The 15,634-nt window shown below is 48.4% G+C and overlaps 5 protein-coding genes across 5 annotated transcripts; 2 read left to right on the top strand and 3 right to left on the bottom strand.

The window, feature by feature from the left end:
• Window positions 1-1,020: 1,020 nt before the first annotated feature.
• FMAN_12449 (uncharacterized protein) lies at window positions 1,021-2,494 on the bottom strand (the record flags this gene model as incomplete). Its single annotated transcript, XM_041834990.1, has 3 exons — window positions 1,021-1,325; window positions 1,375-1,522; window positions 1,583-2,494. 3 exons carry the CDS (start codon window positions 2,492-2,494, stop codon window positions 1,021-1,023), a joined length of 1,365 nt encoding a protein of 454 aa, XP_041685198.1.
• Window positions 2,495-4,527: 2,033 nt separating this feature from the next.
• On the top strand, window positions 4,528-5,937 carry FMAN_12448 (uncharacterized protein; the record flags this gene model as incomplete). The annotated part of the gene is made up of 1 exon (XM_041834989.1): window positions 4,528-5,937. The coding sequence occupies one exon, from the start codon at window positions 4,528-4,530 to the stop codon at window positions 5,935-5,937; it is 1,410 nt and encodes a 469-aa protein (XP_041685197.1).
• A 306-nt stretch (window positions 5,938-6,243) lies between these two features.
• Window positions 6,244-7,083, top strand: FMAN_12447 (uncharacterized protein; the record flags this gene model as incomplete). The annotated part of the gene is made up of 1 exon (XM_041834988.1): window positions 6,244-7,083. One exon carries the CDS (start codon window positions 6,244-6,246, stop codon window positions 7,081-7,083), a length of 840 nt encoding a protein of 279 aa, XP_041685196.1.
• A 259-nt stretch (window positions 7,084-7,342) lies between these two features.
• On the bottom strand, window positions 7,343-7,672 carry FMAN_12446 (uncharacterized protein; the record flags this gene model as incomplete). The annotated part of the gene is made up of 1 exon (XM_041834987.1): window positions 7,343-7,672. One exon carries the CDS (start codon window positions 7,670-7,672, stop codon window positions 7,343-7,345), a length of 330 nt encoding a protein of 109 aa, XP_041685195.1.
• A 5,390-nt stretch (window positions 7,673-13,062) lies between these two features.
• FMAN_12445 (uncharacterized protein) lies at window positions 13,063-14,914 on the bottom strand (the record flags this gene model as incomplete). The annotated part of the gene is made up of 4 exons (XM_041834985.1): window positions 13,063-13,172; window positions 13,227-13,380; window positions 13,435-14,813; window positions 14,869-14,914. The coding sequence occupies 4 exons, from the start codon at window positions 14,912-14,914 to the stop codon at window positions 13,063-13,065; spliced, it is 1,689 nt and encodes a 562-aa protein (XP_041685194.1).
• Between the last annotated feature and the right edge of the window lie 720 nt (window positions 14,915-15,634).

Raw genomic sequence — 15,634 nt, 5'->3', positions numbered from 1 at the left:
AGGCAATCGTGAACTTGTGAAAATGGAAGACAGCTAGAAACAGCAGGATAACTACCACGAACTACCTACCTTCCATTGCGGGTTATCGCGATAAGCATCCCACACAACATCACACGACGAATCACGTTCCACTGCAGATACACGATGCTGTTTGCATTGGATCTTTTCGCTTACAATTCCACTTGGGCTCTGGTCATCGGGGGAAGCAAACTTCTGTCTCTCAATCAAGGTGCGAAGATAATCAATCTTGGGCTCTAACTAGTTTGTACTAAATCTACTTGATCTTTGTGTCTCTTGGAACATGTTCCTGAGTTTTCTTGCCTCCTCTTTCCTGGTTTCGATATGAATTTACATGGAGATTAGATCAGATAACAAGAAATCCGAGGGTCTCACGCGTCGTTTAATGAGAGTTCTACTCCAGTATTGGCTAAGATCAAAACTGAATTTTATCTTGTGGTGACTAATATTCTCACTATGGGATGATGCTGTATAAGTGGCAACCAAGAAGAGAACAGCCCCCCCCCCCCAATACACTTCAAGTACCGATTCTTGTTTCTACCTAAGTTAACAAACCCCGCTAATCTATGCGAACTGAAAAATGAAGCGGTCAGATCGTTCTCAATATAACTTTGGTAATAAAATTCACTGAAGGGGGTAGGAGGACGGCAAACGCCAGCAAAACGACGAGCATACATAGATCCAAGCCATCGATTCCTATTCTACCGCAGTCTTCTGATTAGACTGCTTTGAGCGTTAGCAATCATCTTCAAGCACATGTCGAGGCATGGTGTTGAAGATTGAGGAGGAAGACTGACAGTCAGACGCATTGTGGAACAACAAGACGAAGTCTTGTTTCGTACGCTAGTGTCAGCTAACTGATCTTGTTCATATAAACACTAGATGCAGGATGGTAACAATTTCTGCTTCAACCACAATATTTTACACCTTTGACATTCTGCCTCTACAGGGCTACATCCCTTGTTTGCTCCTCAGGTGACAGGCTTCCAGGACACAGACAGCTTATTTGGAGTAGAAACGCATCTCTGCGCCACCCACATCAAAGACAGCCACAACGTTCTGCAAGAACAGATCCCCCAGAATATATGGCCCAGATCCTCCTGTCGAAATTGCGATTGCACATTTCCCAGTCACCGGCTCGGTGAAATTCTGATAGATCAAATCAGCTGGGTTGATCCAGAACCGAACCCCTTTGATGATGACCGCAAAATGGGGAGGGATGGCATCGCAATCGGCAAAGTAGGCACTCCACTCAAACATCCACGTGGCTGGGGGCTGGAAAGCTTTGGCAATGGCTTCAGCCAATACTTTTAGAGCTGTTAGTAACCATCAGGAACTTGAAGCGGGTTGACTGACGAGGAGGGATATGCATCATTGTGGTCCCCGTGTCGACGATGTAGGGGTATCTTGCGGTGTCTGTTGTGCTTCCCCATTGTAAGCCATCCGGAATGATGGTGTAGAAAGACGGTTCCCAGGCAGTCTTCTCACGCTCAACGAGTTTGGCCTGTAAGTTTGTTAGAAACATGAACGTTAAAAAGACACTCTCCCTGCAGGATCAACTGACAATGATGAGATCTGTTGCTGCAAACGACTTGGGTCCCCATGGCATAGGAGGAAGGCCGCCCCAAGCCAGGATGCCATCACTGGTGTTTCTTTCGATAGAAACGCTGAAGATAGGATCGACAACGCCCTTTGAGATTGCTGTGGTAAACCAAGGCGAGTAAGGGTAATTGTTCCATTCAGATTCATCGGATGTGTCGCTGGGGTCACCGAGGTAGGCGCTTGTTAGAGATGGATAGGCAAGGCCTAGAATACCAACAGTGGTGTTGTCGCCACGCCAATAAGCTCTGCTGGCCAAGCCGACTTGCTGTTTGGGGACCAAAATCCCACCACAAGCGATATCAGAGACTCCCATGGGGCCTGATACATCCTCTCCAGAACCATAACGGCGATGAAAGTAGACTTCAGAGATACCATGAATGAAGTTCTCGATATGAGGTTCACCGAAACTGCATGGAGATTGGGTTTTCCTCACGTTGCCCGATGCATCCTCACAGGTGAATCCAGTCTTGGCAGCCCATGTATCAGAGCTTCCGGTGTCGAAGATGAGCCAAACCGGAGTGTCGTCCCAGGCGCACTGGATAGCATACGCAGTGGAGAAGCTCCCGACAGCAGAAATGTTTTGGTGAGGGACGGTACTCTTTCCGGCTGCTGCGAGATGGGTTCGTGTCAGATGGGAGAGAGCAGATCTCGGATATGAGTTAGTCTTGTTCTTGAGGCTCTTGAGTCGCGACATGCGAACACCGGTGCGATCAATAGATTTGGCGGAGATGGCTCTGGCTCTTTCGAAGGAGAAGCCGTTGAGTGAAGTTGAAATATCCCAGTGTGCCTGAGCAACTTGATTGCCTGCCACGGCAGCAAAAGAAAGACATATGGTGCTGGCGAGGAGAACGAAGATGAAGTGAAGCGATCTCATCTTGGTAATGAGCACCTTAGGTGTAAGGTGATCGGTGGAGGTTAGAAACGGTGAGGTTGTTGATGCAGGGGATAGGATGTGATGTTCAGAAACACTCAGATATTTTGAAAAGTGCTTTGCCTGTGCCTCAGAATTCAGACTCGCGGGTGGCAGGCACCTCTCTTGGTAGTGCCCTGAAGGTGCCTTCCTTCTCTGACTCGGCTACATAGGTAGGTAGGTAGGTACCTTGGAAGGTGCAACAATGCCTAAGAGAAGACTCGCTGAAAAGACAATATTCCTGCCATTATGACGTAGCTTACCTACTAACCTTGGTTCAGTCCTATACCATATATTTCCCTTACTTGCCTCTTGTGATTAGAAGACTTTCATCTTCAAATTGCTTGGGTGTTCGAGGTGTGGTTGTCTCGTAAACATATATACATAGGTAGGTACTCAAGGGTCATGGTCAATAATATCATGTCCTTCTTTGGACTGTGATCGAACTTCTTCCATCCCTGACACATCAAACTAACTATTGACTTGGTAAGTAGATTATTCAATAAATGGGCAACTTCAAATAAGAATATCCTGTTACTTCATGTCGTTGCTTGCACTCAGATCTCACAGATCACAAATCGCATGGTCATGCGTCAACAAGTCTGATCATATACAGAGCTCATAAACGATTTTTCTCGTCAGGATTGTAAATCTAAAATGCTTCCCAGAATCTCTGATGCATGGCGCAGAAACACGAATGTACTGCAGGTTCCCGGAGAACAAGACATTGGAGGCTCAACGAATAAGACCTCCAGATCCGGTGCCACATCCACCATCTCTCAGACTTGTTTACAGGTTTCAAGAGATCATCATAGTAGAGCGATTGAGTTACCGACTGGTTAGAATAAACGAGAAACAAGACACTACGCTGACTACCCAACTAATTCTCGCAAGCCTACTACGAGGCTGCCTATCTGAAACTTGGCTCTATACAAAGCAACCTCACTATAGCATTTGCACTTTTACGTCAATTTGTTCTATGAGCATTTGACTCTAAAAGCAGTCCTAAGTTTCACTACTGGAAAGTAGTTAGCTATCTTACTGTCTACATTGTACATTATTGATCTAATGCCTCAAATATCACGTCAGCAACGAAATGAGCCATCACTGACTAAAGTTCCTTGTCTCGAAGCCAAAGCACCCCGCTGACAAAAACTAACCTTGCACGAATTTCTAAATGACCGCGATTTATCCTATACCTGGCACATGTATAAAATACATTGGTTCATCCTTAGAACTCCTAATACATTAGTTGTCAGTGGTTCAAGTACATTCATTTCCAAACTCCGCAACAGAACCCTATCCATTATCACCCCCTTTTCTACAGATACCTTCCGAAATCAAACGAAAACCTCACCTGACCTCCAGCATCCACTCGCATATCGTATAGATTAATGGCGAATCAAGGAAGAGGGGGCAGATGTCATCATCTTGCACAGCCGAGATAGGGCTGATGCACCACTACACTACCACGATAGCGCGGCGCTTGTCATGTTCAACTCCATAACGCCCCAGGATCTATTGGCTCAGAAACCGAATAATGGCAGGGCTGGAGGCTTGGACGCTTCTTGGATTGCCAATTGTGGAACTCAGATCATCTTACAGTAAGCAGACTTGCATATAGGGGTATCTCTAGATCATCTCTCGAGACGTCAGTTCCGGGGCTTTGCTACAATGTCAACATCTGGAAGGTCTTCCTGGAACCTTGCTTCATGAGGCTTAGGTTTTCGGAAAATATGGACTTTCATTGGTTTTCATTGTCAACAGCCTGCATTTTGTCCCAGCAGCTGAGCATACCTGCAGGGCTCTCGGTCTTTGAGAAGCCGAGAGACATGGTATCAAGAATGATGACTACCTCAGGATTCTTCCCATCAATAAAGGGACGCATCTGCTCTCTTGTGATTGCCTGTCTCCCGAGTGTTGCTTTCATAGCTCTTATTGTACACCCATTCTTAATTTCTCCTTGACTATCCTCTCGCCCTCTATCTTACACGATCATGGCATCCCATCTGTCTGGTGTAGCTAAAACAGCTACTGGTATCGAACAGACAACAATCACCGGCCCAACCAATACCAGCAAACCCCATCTTGTTTTTGGTGCAACTCCTGTGGACGGCCACACGTACCCCTTGATTCGAATCGCAGAAGATCTCGTCCAGCGTGGCTTCGAGATCACTTTCATCGCCGGCGACCAATTCGAAAAATCAATCACAGACGCCGGTGCTCGACATGTTACCGTCCCACCTCTAGTGAGCCCCAAGCTTATGGCAGAGCGTGAGGCTATCCCCGCCGGCATTCCTCGACTTCTTTATGATATCAGACATATCTTCACTGGACAAACCCCTGAGCGCTGGAGGATCCTCAATGGAGTTCTTGAGGGCATCAGAGCTGAGGACCCAGAGAGGGAAGTGGTTGTTATGCCAGAGACGTGCTTCATGGGTGCCAATCCTATCTCTCTCGGTGGGCCTCTCCCCAAAGGATACACCAAGCGGCCCAAGGTAATCAACTTGAATCCTATTCCTTACATGGCTACCAGCATCGACACTGCGCCTTTTGGTCCGGGTCTTCCTCCTGACTCAACGGAATCTGGCCGTGCGAGGAATCAATTCATGAACCAGATGATGGTTGGTGGACCTTTTGCTGATGTTATCGCCCATCAGGAAGAGGTTCTCAAGAATCTTGGCGCCACTGAGATTCTAGAGCCTCAGATTCCTTTTCACCATTGGATGCTCATGCATGATCTTTCGATCCAAATGTGTCCTCCCAGTCTCGAGTACTCTCGATCTGATGTGCCATCCAACGTCAAGTTTTCAGGTTGCGCAACACCCGAACCTATTCCTGCGGATTTTAACTATCCTTCTTGGTGGGATGATGTAAAGCGTGGTGACCGACCTATCATTGCTGTAACCCAGGGAACCATTGCTCGCGACGCAACCAATCTTATCATTCCTACTATCGATGCGCTTTCTGACCGCGATGACCTCCTCGTGGTAGCAATCCTCGGGCAAAGGGGTGCTTTTCTCCCTGACGACATCCCTATTCCTTCCAACACCCGCGTCATCGATTACCTCCCCTACGACGCTCTCTTACCTCATGCTTCAGTGTTTGTCATGAATGCTGGATATGGTGGCTTTCTTCATGGAGTAACTAACGGTGTTCCTTTGGTTCTTGCAGGTGAGACCGAGGACAAACCGGAGATTGCAATGCGCGGAGAGTGGAGTGGTGTTGCGGTCAACTTGAAGACGGGTAGGCCTACACCTGATATGGTACGGTTAGGTGTCGAGCGTGTTTTGGGAGATGATAGCTTCAAGAAGAGGGTTGATGAGATCAAGGCCGAGAATGAAGCAATGAAATTCTTTGACTTTATCGAGGAGCAGGTTCTCTCTGTTGAAAGCTTTGAGGCATGATTTGCATACGATAGTCTCGGCATCACTCATAATACATTATTTCTGAAGACCTGAACCTATGATTGATGTTGATGTCATGTGTAAGAAAAAGTCTCCAAGGGCCTCCGGTCTATCGACTCTGTTCCTCCGTCCGGCTCCGGCTCCAGCGGGGCCGCGGTTCCTTAAATAGGCCGATTGTTATGGAGCGGAGCGGAAAGGTCCTTATATCGGATCATTTATATATAAAACAGACTTCTAGAGTCGCCGGACCAAGTCCAAGGCCCTTTTGATCAATCAGGCCCAGAGCACCTCAATCAGGGCTTCATCATGGCAACCTCCAAGACATCGCCTCTGGCTTTCATGCATGCTTTTAGTCCAGCTGTATCATATTTTCGGCGCGGTATAACGACATCAACAACTCCCAAAACCACGACCTCTGGTGACCCTCCACTCATTATCATTCTTTCGTGGTCGGAAGCTCGCGATATTCATATAGCAAAGTACATCTCTCAGTATCGCGAGCTCTATCCAACATCTGCCATACTCCTCTTCCGCGCTTCCACTAAGCTATACATTCAGCCAGCCCTACGTCGTCGCCTGTTTGAGCCTGCTTTGCCATTTCTACAGTCGGTTGACACCAAGGAAGATTGTGCACCCAAATTTCTCATCCATATCTTTTCCAACGGGGGTGTCAGTTCTGCTGCCACGCTTTGGGGCATGTGGGAAACTTCACTAGGCGGGAAACCAATTCCTCGACATGCTGTCGTGATGGACTCGTGCCCCGGGTACTTCCATTGGAAACGAGATCACCATGTCCTCTCAACCGGGGTTCCGCCATTTCTATCCCCCCTCGTCTGGGTGTTCCTGGGCTTTGCATGGGTGTACTACAAACTATGGTTAGGTGTGGAACCACATACTGCCTATGCCTCGGCTCTCAATACGCGTGAGAGAATCAGCCGGGAGACTATGCGGGTATACATTTACGGAGATGCAGACCTCTCGGTTGGTTGGGAGGATGTTGAATCACATGCCCAACAAGCAAAGAATAATGGCGCTGTAGTCAGAACAGAGAAATTCGCTGGAGGTGCCCATGTCGCTCATGTCAGAGTCGATGGTGATAGATACTGGAAGGCTGTCCAAGAGGCTTGGCAAGGGAATGAGCTTTAGATTAGATATTCATTCTTGTGTATGAATATAATAGACATTACTGAGTCCCTAGATAGATATATTACATTCGTTCAGTATGGTTGCGTTGCCTCCAAGATCCTGAAAGTCCCCGTTCATTATTCGTTACCACGGTTTCTTCTCATCTCATGATAGAACGTGTATATGTCGACCGCCGATAGTTCAGTAGAAGATCAGCCTATCTGTCCCATTATGCCTGGTTCCCGAAAGAAAGCCCGACGCCGATAAGTGTATGCTTTGTTCAAGTCCTCTGCTTCTTGGAGGCATCGCTGGATTCTCCTCGCTCCCCAGCTGTTCTCTTGCCGAGGCTGCTTTGTGTTTGTGTTTGTGATGTCTGTTGAAATGGCATTATGTGACTTTCATCTAATCCTCCGACGCCCTCGTCTTCCTCATGACACACGGGGCATTCTTGGTTGAAATCGTGCTCTTGGACGAGGATACCTCGGCGGCATCCACCAAACCATCCGTTGTTCTTAGCCTCAAGGCAGGACAGTTCTTGGGTCAAGTCAACCCAAGTCTGAGGCTGATCGCAACACGTGCAATGTCCTCTGAAGATCATCATTCGGCACATGTCTGCACTGAAGAATTGGCCGGTGATACCTCAGCGATGCGTGGCACGATGTCACGATGTTAGGCGTAGAGACTTGTTGGAGAGTCAGTGTCTGTGAGTCTAGGCGTTTGTTGGTGAGAATTACCTTGTCTTGGCGGCCCTGCTTCTTGTATTGGGAATACTCGCGATGTCTCAGTTGGGGAAGATGCCGAATACCGAATTGGTGTCTTCATCAAGCGAAGCTCTGTAACGTTAGACGCGAGACGAGTGAGTGCCGAGGAGAGTAGCAAGCCACAATGCAACGTCGACGTTGATGCCAGAGAGAAAGCCACAGATATTGTCGACGTTTCTTTGATATGCAATTCGTGGGTAATAAAAAAGCAACAAAATAAACTTGGTGTTGGTTGGTTCGTTGTTGATTGATAGCCACCAACAGCAAGACAGCAAGAAGGGTGGTGTTGAAATAAACCAGTAAACGTTTGACACCAGTATGAAATGTCGTGCTAAAGAGAAGAAGGAGAAGATCTACCGCGGAAACGCGGGAGATGAAGAATTGAAAAAGAGCCGTGCCGGCCTGGCCATGGGATCAAGTGAGAGGACATGGTGATTCTAATATAGGTTTACATAAGAAGCTCTGAGAATGGGTGAGTGATGCGCAATGATGGACGTGCTACAGCATAGACTACACCCCGCGATAAAACATTCGTAATTCGACGAGGCAACGGCCAACTCTAATTACTCCTTTTTCCCTCTTTTCTACACCCCTACCTAGGTACTCAACCGTCACGTCACGTCACGTCACACATCCATACATACATACATTGACGCAGATACGACATAAAACAGCCAGAAACGGACGTGTCTTAAAATTTGGCACTTCCAGGCCCCATCTCACCTCTGATAGGCACGTTTAGGCAACGGTTGTCATGAAAGGTCCAAGCGATAGTTATTCAGCTGCCTCGCATCAACACATCACTTCCAGTTTCATTCTGATGTTTCATTTCCTCCCCTTGTCTTCGGGGCAATAAGCTTTTCTCCAACGCTAGGCATGTATGTATGTGTGTACATCCGTCCGTATGGTATGGTTTTGCCACACCTAACTAACTAGTACTGTAGTAGTTGGTTTCTCCTTCACTGCCACCGCCTGACAATTCCCGAGCCCTTCGCTTCTGAGTTCTAGACTCTAAGTTAGGATCCTGCTCTTGACAGTTGACCCATTTCGTGGGGGTCTTTGTGGGTTCTCGACCCTATTCTGGAAAGCTTTATCTTCGGCAGTAACCGATATCATGGTCTCTACTGTTGGGACCTGGTGATAGCTTCAGATCGTTATTTGGAATTACAGAGACGTACCGAGTCTCGTCGACTTGCCGAGGCATTATCCAGAGGCAAATGAGGCCATTCGCAAAATGCTGTCTTCCCGGAAGACTAACGCCTTGATCTTCAAACACCACAGCCATCATCATCACACATGACGATCCTGCTAAGCAGGGTAGGGTTCTCATGGCGGTGATCAAAAAGCCCCATCTCCTCGGCTCTTGTTCTATTGAGTATCTTCAGTGGCCACGGGAAGACGTTTGCTGGCGATAACCTTTCGCGGCTCGGGCTCTCATCCCCAGAGTCTTCGGTGTGTTGTGCCTGGCATGAGAGGCTGAGCTAGAGCAAACTCCGGGGCATTCAAGTTTAATTCCATTTTGAACAAAGGATTTCGATTAGGGCATTATTTAGCATTCCCGCAATTCCTGATTCCGTGAGCTCATGATGCTAATCTCTGGCTGAACTTTGTATAATCCTCCTGCATGATCTTGATATCCAATCTCAATGATATCTCCCACCTTGGGCTTCACGTGTGCCGATTTCTTCGTTCTGTATTCCACTACCCATGGTGACTGGAATTCTTGGGACCACCACAGACCATCATAAAGCCTACTAGCTCTCCCACTATTCGTCTCGGGGCGTCATATCAAGTACCCGACCAACATTCTACGGGCGTAGCTCACTGGTTTTATGCTTCTAGACTAAACGTCCGTCAGTTTCATCCAAACACTCTCTGACCTTGGGTTTCAACGTTTCTGAGCTCACATGTACCGAGTTCAAATTTGACGGCTGAGGTTTAGCCGTTGATCATGATGAATCTGAGTGCCTCGTGCACTTACCCTCCGGCGAACTTCCTCCGGTGGACAGCCCGAAAACTGAGTTGAGAAGTGTTTTCTTACCAGGTGGTGTAATGCGCTCATGATCTCAAGTAGGTCAAGATCCGTTGCTTGATGTTTCTCCAGCTCTAACTCCTGGAGTTCGGGGGAGACACTGGAAAGATACAGTCCACTTTGGCCAGTGTCTCCAAAGACTTTCTCTCCTCTTGAGACTTCAGAGACAGCTCAATCACTCTTTTGCGGCTCCAGGATGACATATTTTCTCCTTGGATATCCTATTTTTCTCATATTGGATTCGAAATAAGGAACCTTAATGTGCATGCTAATCGCAAATCACTCCCAACAAGAAAGCCTGAGTAAAATTGAGCACGCTTTATTATATATCTGTAACAAAGCACCCAGCTAAGCGCTAACCTCCACCTCCTCAGAAGTAGTTTGTCATCAAACGCCGTTACAGAGTGAATACTGCCCTCAGTGGTGGTTTCTTGGTCCTCCGAGGCGTCACTCAATATAGCTTCTTCGGGACATCCCAATGGCCCTCTTGCATCCCTTGTGTGTTCTTTGCGCGAATCATAGGTGTCTCATGATATCAAGTCCCTCTTCTTGCTGGTCGGGGCTCTGGTGTGGTGCAGGCACATTATCAACTGGGTGGGCATCTCCTTCAGGCAGATCTAATTCAGATGCTTCTCCTTCAGACCATTCGTATCCATGCGCAAGACCATACACTTCTAATCCATAAGCACCTAGTTGAGACAGTTCTGAGACAATATCATCTGATTCAAGATGATCTGGTTCAGGCAAATAGGAGAGGGCAACCGCAAAGTAGTCAAGGTCATGTGTCTGGGGTTACCGAACTGCCCCAGGGTTCCGGAATCTTTCAGCACGCTCCTCAGGCGTTTCATCATATAACGAGGGCTCTGTAGTCGTTTCATCATCTGGTTCCAGGACTACATCGATCTTAGTGGGCATCCATGGTCTACGGTACCCCCTATCACGACAAGTAAGCCTTGAGCCTGGTTTGACGCTGTTGAAGTTCCCAACGGCGTCTCTTTCCACCAATTTGCGGTAGTCGTGACCGGGGTAGTTAACTCACAGTTGATCCGAGTCCTCAGCTATTTCGTTTGCTATCTGCTCTGCCGCTTGCACCAGTGGGAGCCTTGTTTGGAGAAACTCTTGCGAAAATGTCTCATCAGTCGTTGCGAGGCTGTATGATATTTCGTAACTGCAGTTGTAGCATCTATCAGTTAGGACATATTCAATTCTTGGGCTCATGGAACGGCGAGTTTCGAGCACGCTATTGCAGACGATGCATCGATACTGGTGGAAGTGCTTTCGGTTCCGCAACGGGAGATGGCGCCGATTCATGATGAAATGACAGATAAGAGTTTGATACTAAATAGTATTATCAGTGAAGCGAGTGTTTTTGTTGCTGAGATGAGTCTTGTAAGTGGAAGCAAAGTAAAAGGACCTTGCCCTCCGTGCTTGGGGACGATCCATGGTACCTAGGTAAGGTATTCGACGAATCCATCTGTAGCTCTTTCCATTTGACTTTTGATTCCATGATGCACTTGCCTAGGTACCTTACTCAAGGTTCCTCTATCGAATAAGACAACGATTCTACAGAAACTCTAGCATCCATCTCTAAAATAGGTACTGCGTAGAGGTAGGTACTAACGTTCCCTTATGAGGTACATAAGGTAGGTAAGTAAGTACCTACTAAGGTACTAGGTAGTAAAGTTTCTGACATCAAGATACCTTAGGTGACAGAATTAAGGGATCTAAATATGTAATAAAGTATACCAGGGTAACCTCTCTTCATCACTTAGGATAAAGGTCGTCGGTTTTCTTGCCTCCCCTTGATAAGTTACCTACCGGCACCTTGCTAAAAGTGTAGGGTTTGCTCGCTGTATCCGTCCAAAAATTAATAGTCTCAATATCTTGACACAAAGAATCAAAGTCCCATCAAGGCTTTATCTCTTAAGCAGCTCGGTGTGATTTATTAATAGGGACCCCAGATATGGTCGAACGCATTCACTTCGGTTCCCTGAGTTCGTTCTGTCAAAGCTTCTGTTGGCCTCGTCAGACTGCATATCCACTTCACAACCGTCAACAACATACTAAGAATCTGTCGAGATCATAAAATCTTGATAGTTCATCCATCGACCGAAGTACCTCGGTAATCTGCTCAAGTTTAGCATACTCAAAGCCTTGATACAAAGAATACGGGTCTGGAGGAACTACCAGGCTCTGCCTTAGTAGTAATGACACTTCTAGGAGACTTGAGTGATCTTCACAGCTCACTACGAGAAAAGACATAAATTGGTGAACGGGAAAGTCCACGGTCGTGTAAGACTAAGTAAGTGTTACGGTGGTAATACAAGGCAATGCAATCCGAAACTCCATTTCTCCAATCCAACCCACCGTCACCAAAGTATACATTCCCTTTCCTCATGACATGCAGGCGATGAGACTATCCGGTGTTGAAACCAGACTCAAATGAAAACGTGGATGAAAGCGCAACGAGCTAATGCACGTGGCGAATTGCTAGGCAACTCAACGCGCAGCATACATGCAGAAACAAGGAGACCACTTGCACGAGACAGTCGATTCATCCAATACCGTACGAGCCTGATTGGAAAAGGGGCAAGAGACAAGCGAACACCACGTGCACCAAGACACTACTGGCCCAGTTCAGGTTGTGATCAGGTTCGTGCAGTTGAGTTGGCCGGTTCACATCTCGTGTCAACGCAACTCAGCTCAACCACGCCACGACAAATATGAGCTGGCACCGGAAATCGCACATGTCATCAACGAATTAGTCGTGAGTTGTCAGTCCGCAAGCCAGTAGCAACATGGTCGTGAAAGAGCCAGTAGAGGCGGCGGCAACTTCAAATGTTCGTGGAAACATTCAGCATCGAGTCCAGGATCGCCTAAATGAATTCGAATGAGGTCATGGCAAGACAACCATGCACGTCGCACCCGAGATTGCACCTCAATATTAATGTTGTAAAGACAGCCCAGTCAAGAGATATATCATCAGAAAGGTTGAGTCCAAGGGGTCCTCAAAAGACGGGAAAAGAAAACGGGTGATGTACAGTCGTAGGTCGTGGCAACGGGCTATGAGTGCAGAGAAGTGTCAAGAGCGTCAAAACATTGGCATGATATCAATCAAACCACCAGATGGCACCCTCGATCCGCGGCATTTGCGGATGAGAGCTCAATCAAGATCACCCAAGCACGAGCAAGCAGGCAGGACATCACTTATGCTCCGGGTGCAGGAGCACCAGAAGGGGGGGCACCTTGTCCGCCTTGCTGTTGTTGGTACATCAAGGACTGATACCACAGCGCCAGGTAATTTTGGTAACCACCATCTATGTTGATTAGCATTCAGCGAGGGCACAAGGGCACAGCATATCAAGACTTACATTGTGCGTAGGGATCGGATCCATCAGCTGCAGCTGGTTGGGGGGGTTGGTTAGTAGGGGCACTGGAGCCTTGCGCTTGAGAGTAGCTGGGCCTGTCATGGTCTTGATGACCACGGCCACCACTACCACCACGGGGGCCACTGCCTTTCTGGCGCTGTTCTCCCATTAGCTGCGTAAATTAGGGTCTTGGTGTTAGGATGAGACTCACCACTGCATCCACCTTCTCATCAATGGCAAGCTTAGCTCGCGCAATACTATCTCGCGAACCAATCAGGGCAATCTCCCTCTGAGTCTCACCAGGACCAGAAGATTGAGCAACGTTGATCTTGCATCCGGTGGTGTTCTGCATCTCCCGAATCGTCTCGCCGCCTTTTCCTATGATCATACCTACCGCATCTGAAGGCACATATACAGCATCATTGATCTTGTCGGGGCCACCAGAACCTCCCGCATCCCTCTGAGAACCATCATGGCGGTTTCCAGGAGCTGCTCCTCCACCTCCCAACCTTTTAACAGGCGGCGGCGCGTCGCCTCGACTGTCACTGTCGACAATCTCCATGATGAAATCCTTGGCGCGGGCGGCAGCTTCGCGCGTGCCGATGAGGTTGACAGGCCGTAATCCGTTCACACTCTTAGATTCGCCAACGATATTGATATGGCAGCCAGACCGCTCTTGAAGGTCGCGGATAGTCTCACCGCCACGTCCAATGATCAAGCCAACAGTTCTATCAGGGACCATGATCTGCATGTGGTCCTCCCCTTCGCGTAGAGCCGCTGCGCCGCCCTTGTTGGGGTCGCGAGGCTTTTCGGGGCGGTTGAGGGCGCCCATTCCGCTATCGTCAATAATACGGTTAATGGCATCCTTCACTTCAGCACGACGGTGCCGGGGCCCAGAGATCTTGCACAGCCTATGCGGACCACCATCGGTGGCGGCCAGAAACTGGACTCGGCAGTTGGATTCAGACTCTATGCGTCTAAGATTCTCTCCTTGTCTGCCGATGATGAGGCCTACAAGGCTTGAATCGATCTCAATAGTCTCCGAGTTGTCATCACCTCCTCTCAGGGGAGACCTCTCGCGTCCATTGTTTCCCCGAGGGGAGAAATTCCGACCACGAGAGCCTGGCGAATAAGAACGATCTCGACCATAGCCCCGACCATGCGAACCTCTGTCGCCGCCACGTCGCTCATCTCTGTAAGGATTCACACCATCACGGAACTCATCGCGAACGGGTGATCGTGACCTTGAGCGGTTGTATCCTCGATCAGGTCCTCGTGATTCGGAGGCATAGACAAGGGGTCGATCGTAGGATGTCACGCCCTTTTCGGCCGCATAGGCCTTGGCCTGAGCAATCGCATCGGCAATACTCAAAGTTCCCGAGTTGACAGGTCGAATCGAGCTCAGGTCGAGGTTTCCGCTGGATGATGGCGCAGGGAGGCCATTGTAGCCAGGTGCGCCATAGCTGCTGGAGTTTGGAGGGGGCGGCTGGTATGTGGCCGCAGGTTGCGCCGACGCAGGCGGGGGAGGGTATGCCTGGTTGGGAGCGCCGGGTGGTGTCTGGGTTGGGGTCCCTGTCGGCCGCTGCGACGCTGTGTGAACAAGTCAGTAAGCGCAGATTATGCAAAATGAGTTGTTCTGACATACCGAGTGCAGCCAGGATACTTTGGATATCAGGTTGAGGATTCGCCATTGTGCTGCACTGCTAGTGGAGCAGAACAGGAGCCAGCACGAGCAAGGAGCTAGTTTTGGTCGTGGGGATGAACCGGAGAATAGCGAATAGCTCGATGAAATTATGAATAATTAGGGATTGAACTGTCTTATGAGTGATGATTCCTAATCGCGACGAACAAATGCGACAAATTTCGAAGGTCGGTACCGCAACGAGTTGACGGATACGCCGGTCACAATCTGAAGATGAGATTGAGATCGAGTCTTGTTGCGATGACCGAATATAAAGGCTTCGGGGATGTTGACAGATCGCCAATATATGTCTCAGGTCGCGTATCAAAGCTGATGCGATCGCAGTGAGTGTAGTTAATAGTGTCGCGGGCAGCGATAGGGGCGATGTCTCGAAAGCGCAGATGAGATGAAGAGGGAGAAAGGAATCTGATTTGGAAGAATCAGGTTCATACAAGAGTGGATGAGCCAAGCGCGAAGGTTCGGACCTCCACTACCTAAGTAAAGTACCTTACGTACAGTACCTAGACTCTAGTACCTGCAGTGTAGCGTGACTTGAGGCTAAACCTCGTTGGGAACTTAAGTGACATTCCTCCACTGCTCTTTAGAGCGCAGACAAGACTGAGCGGATATTGAGCCTACACTTCATGGGCTTTTTTGCACAGGGTTTTGTTCTGTATTTGTGTCGCCTGCTCTTGGCGTGCAGTAATTTTCTGCTGCCCCATCTACATTG

This window comes from Fusarium mangiferae (assembly GCF_900044065.1).
Source record: "Fusarium mangiferae strain MRC7560 genome assembly, contig: FMAN_scaffold009, whole genome shotgun sequence".
Classification (NCBI taxonomy): domain Eukaryota; kingdom Fungi; phylum Ascomycota; class Sordariomycetes; order Hypocreales; family Nectriaceae; genus Fusarium; species Fusarium mangiferae.
The sequence above is the reverse complement of the archived record's forward strand: the minus strand, read 5'-3'. Positions and strand labels throughout refer to the sequence as shown.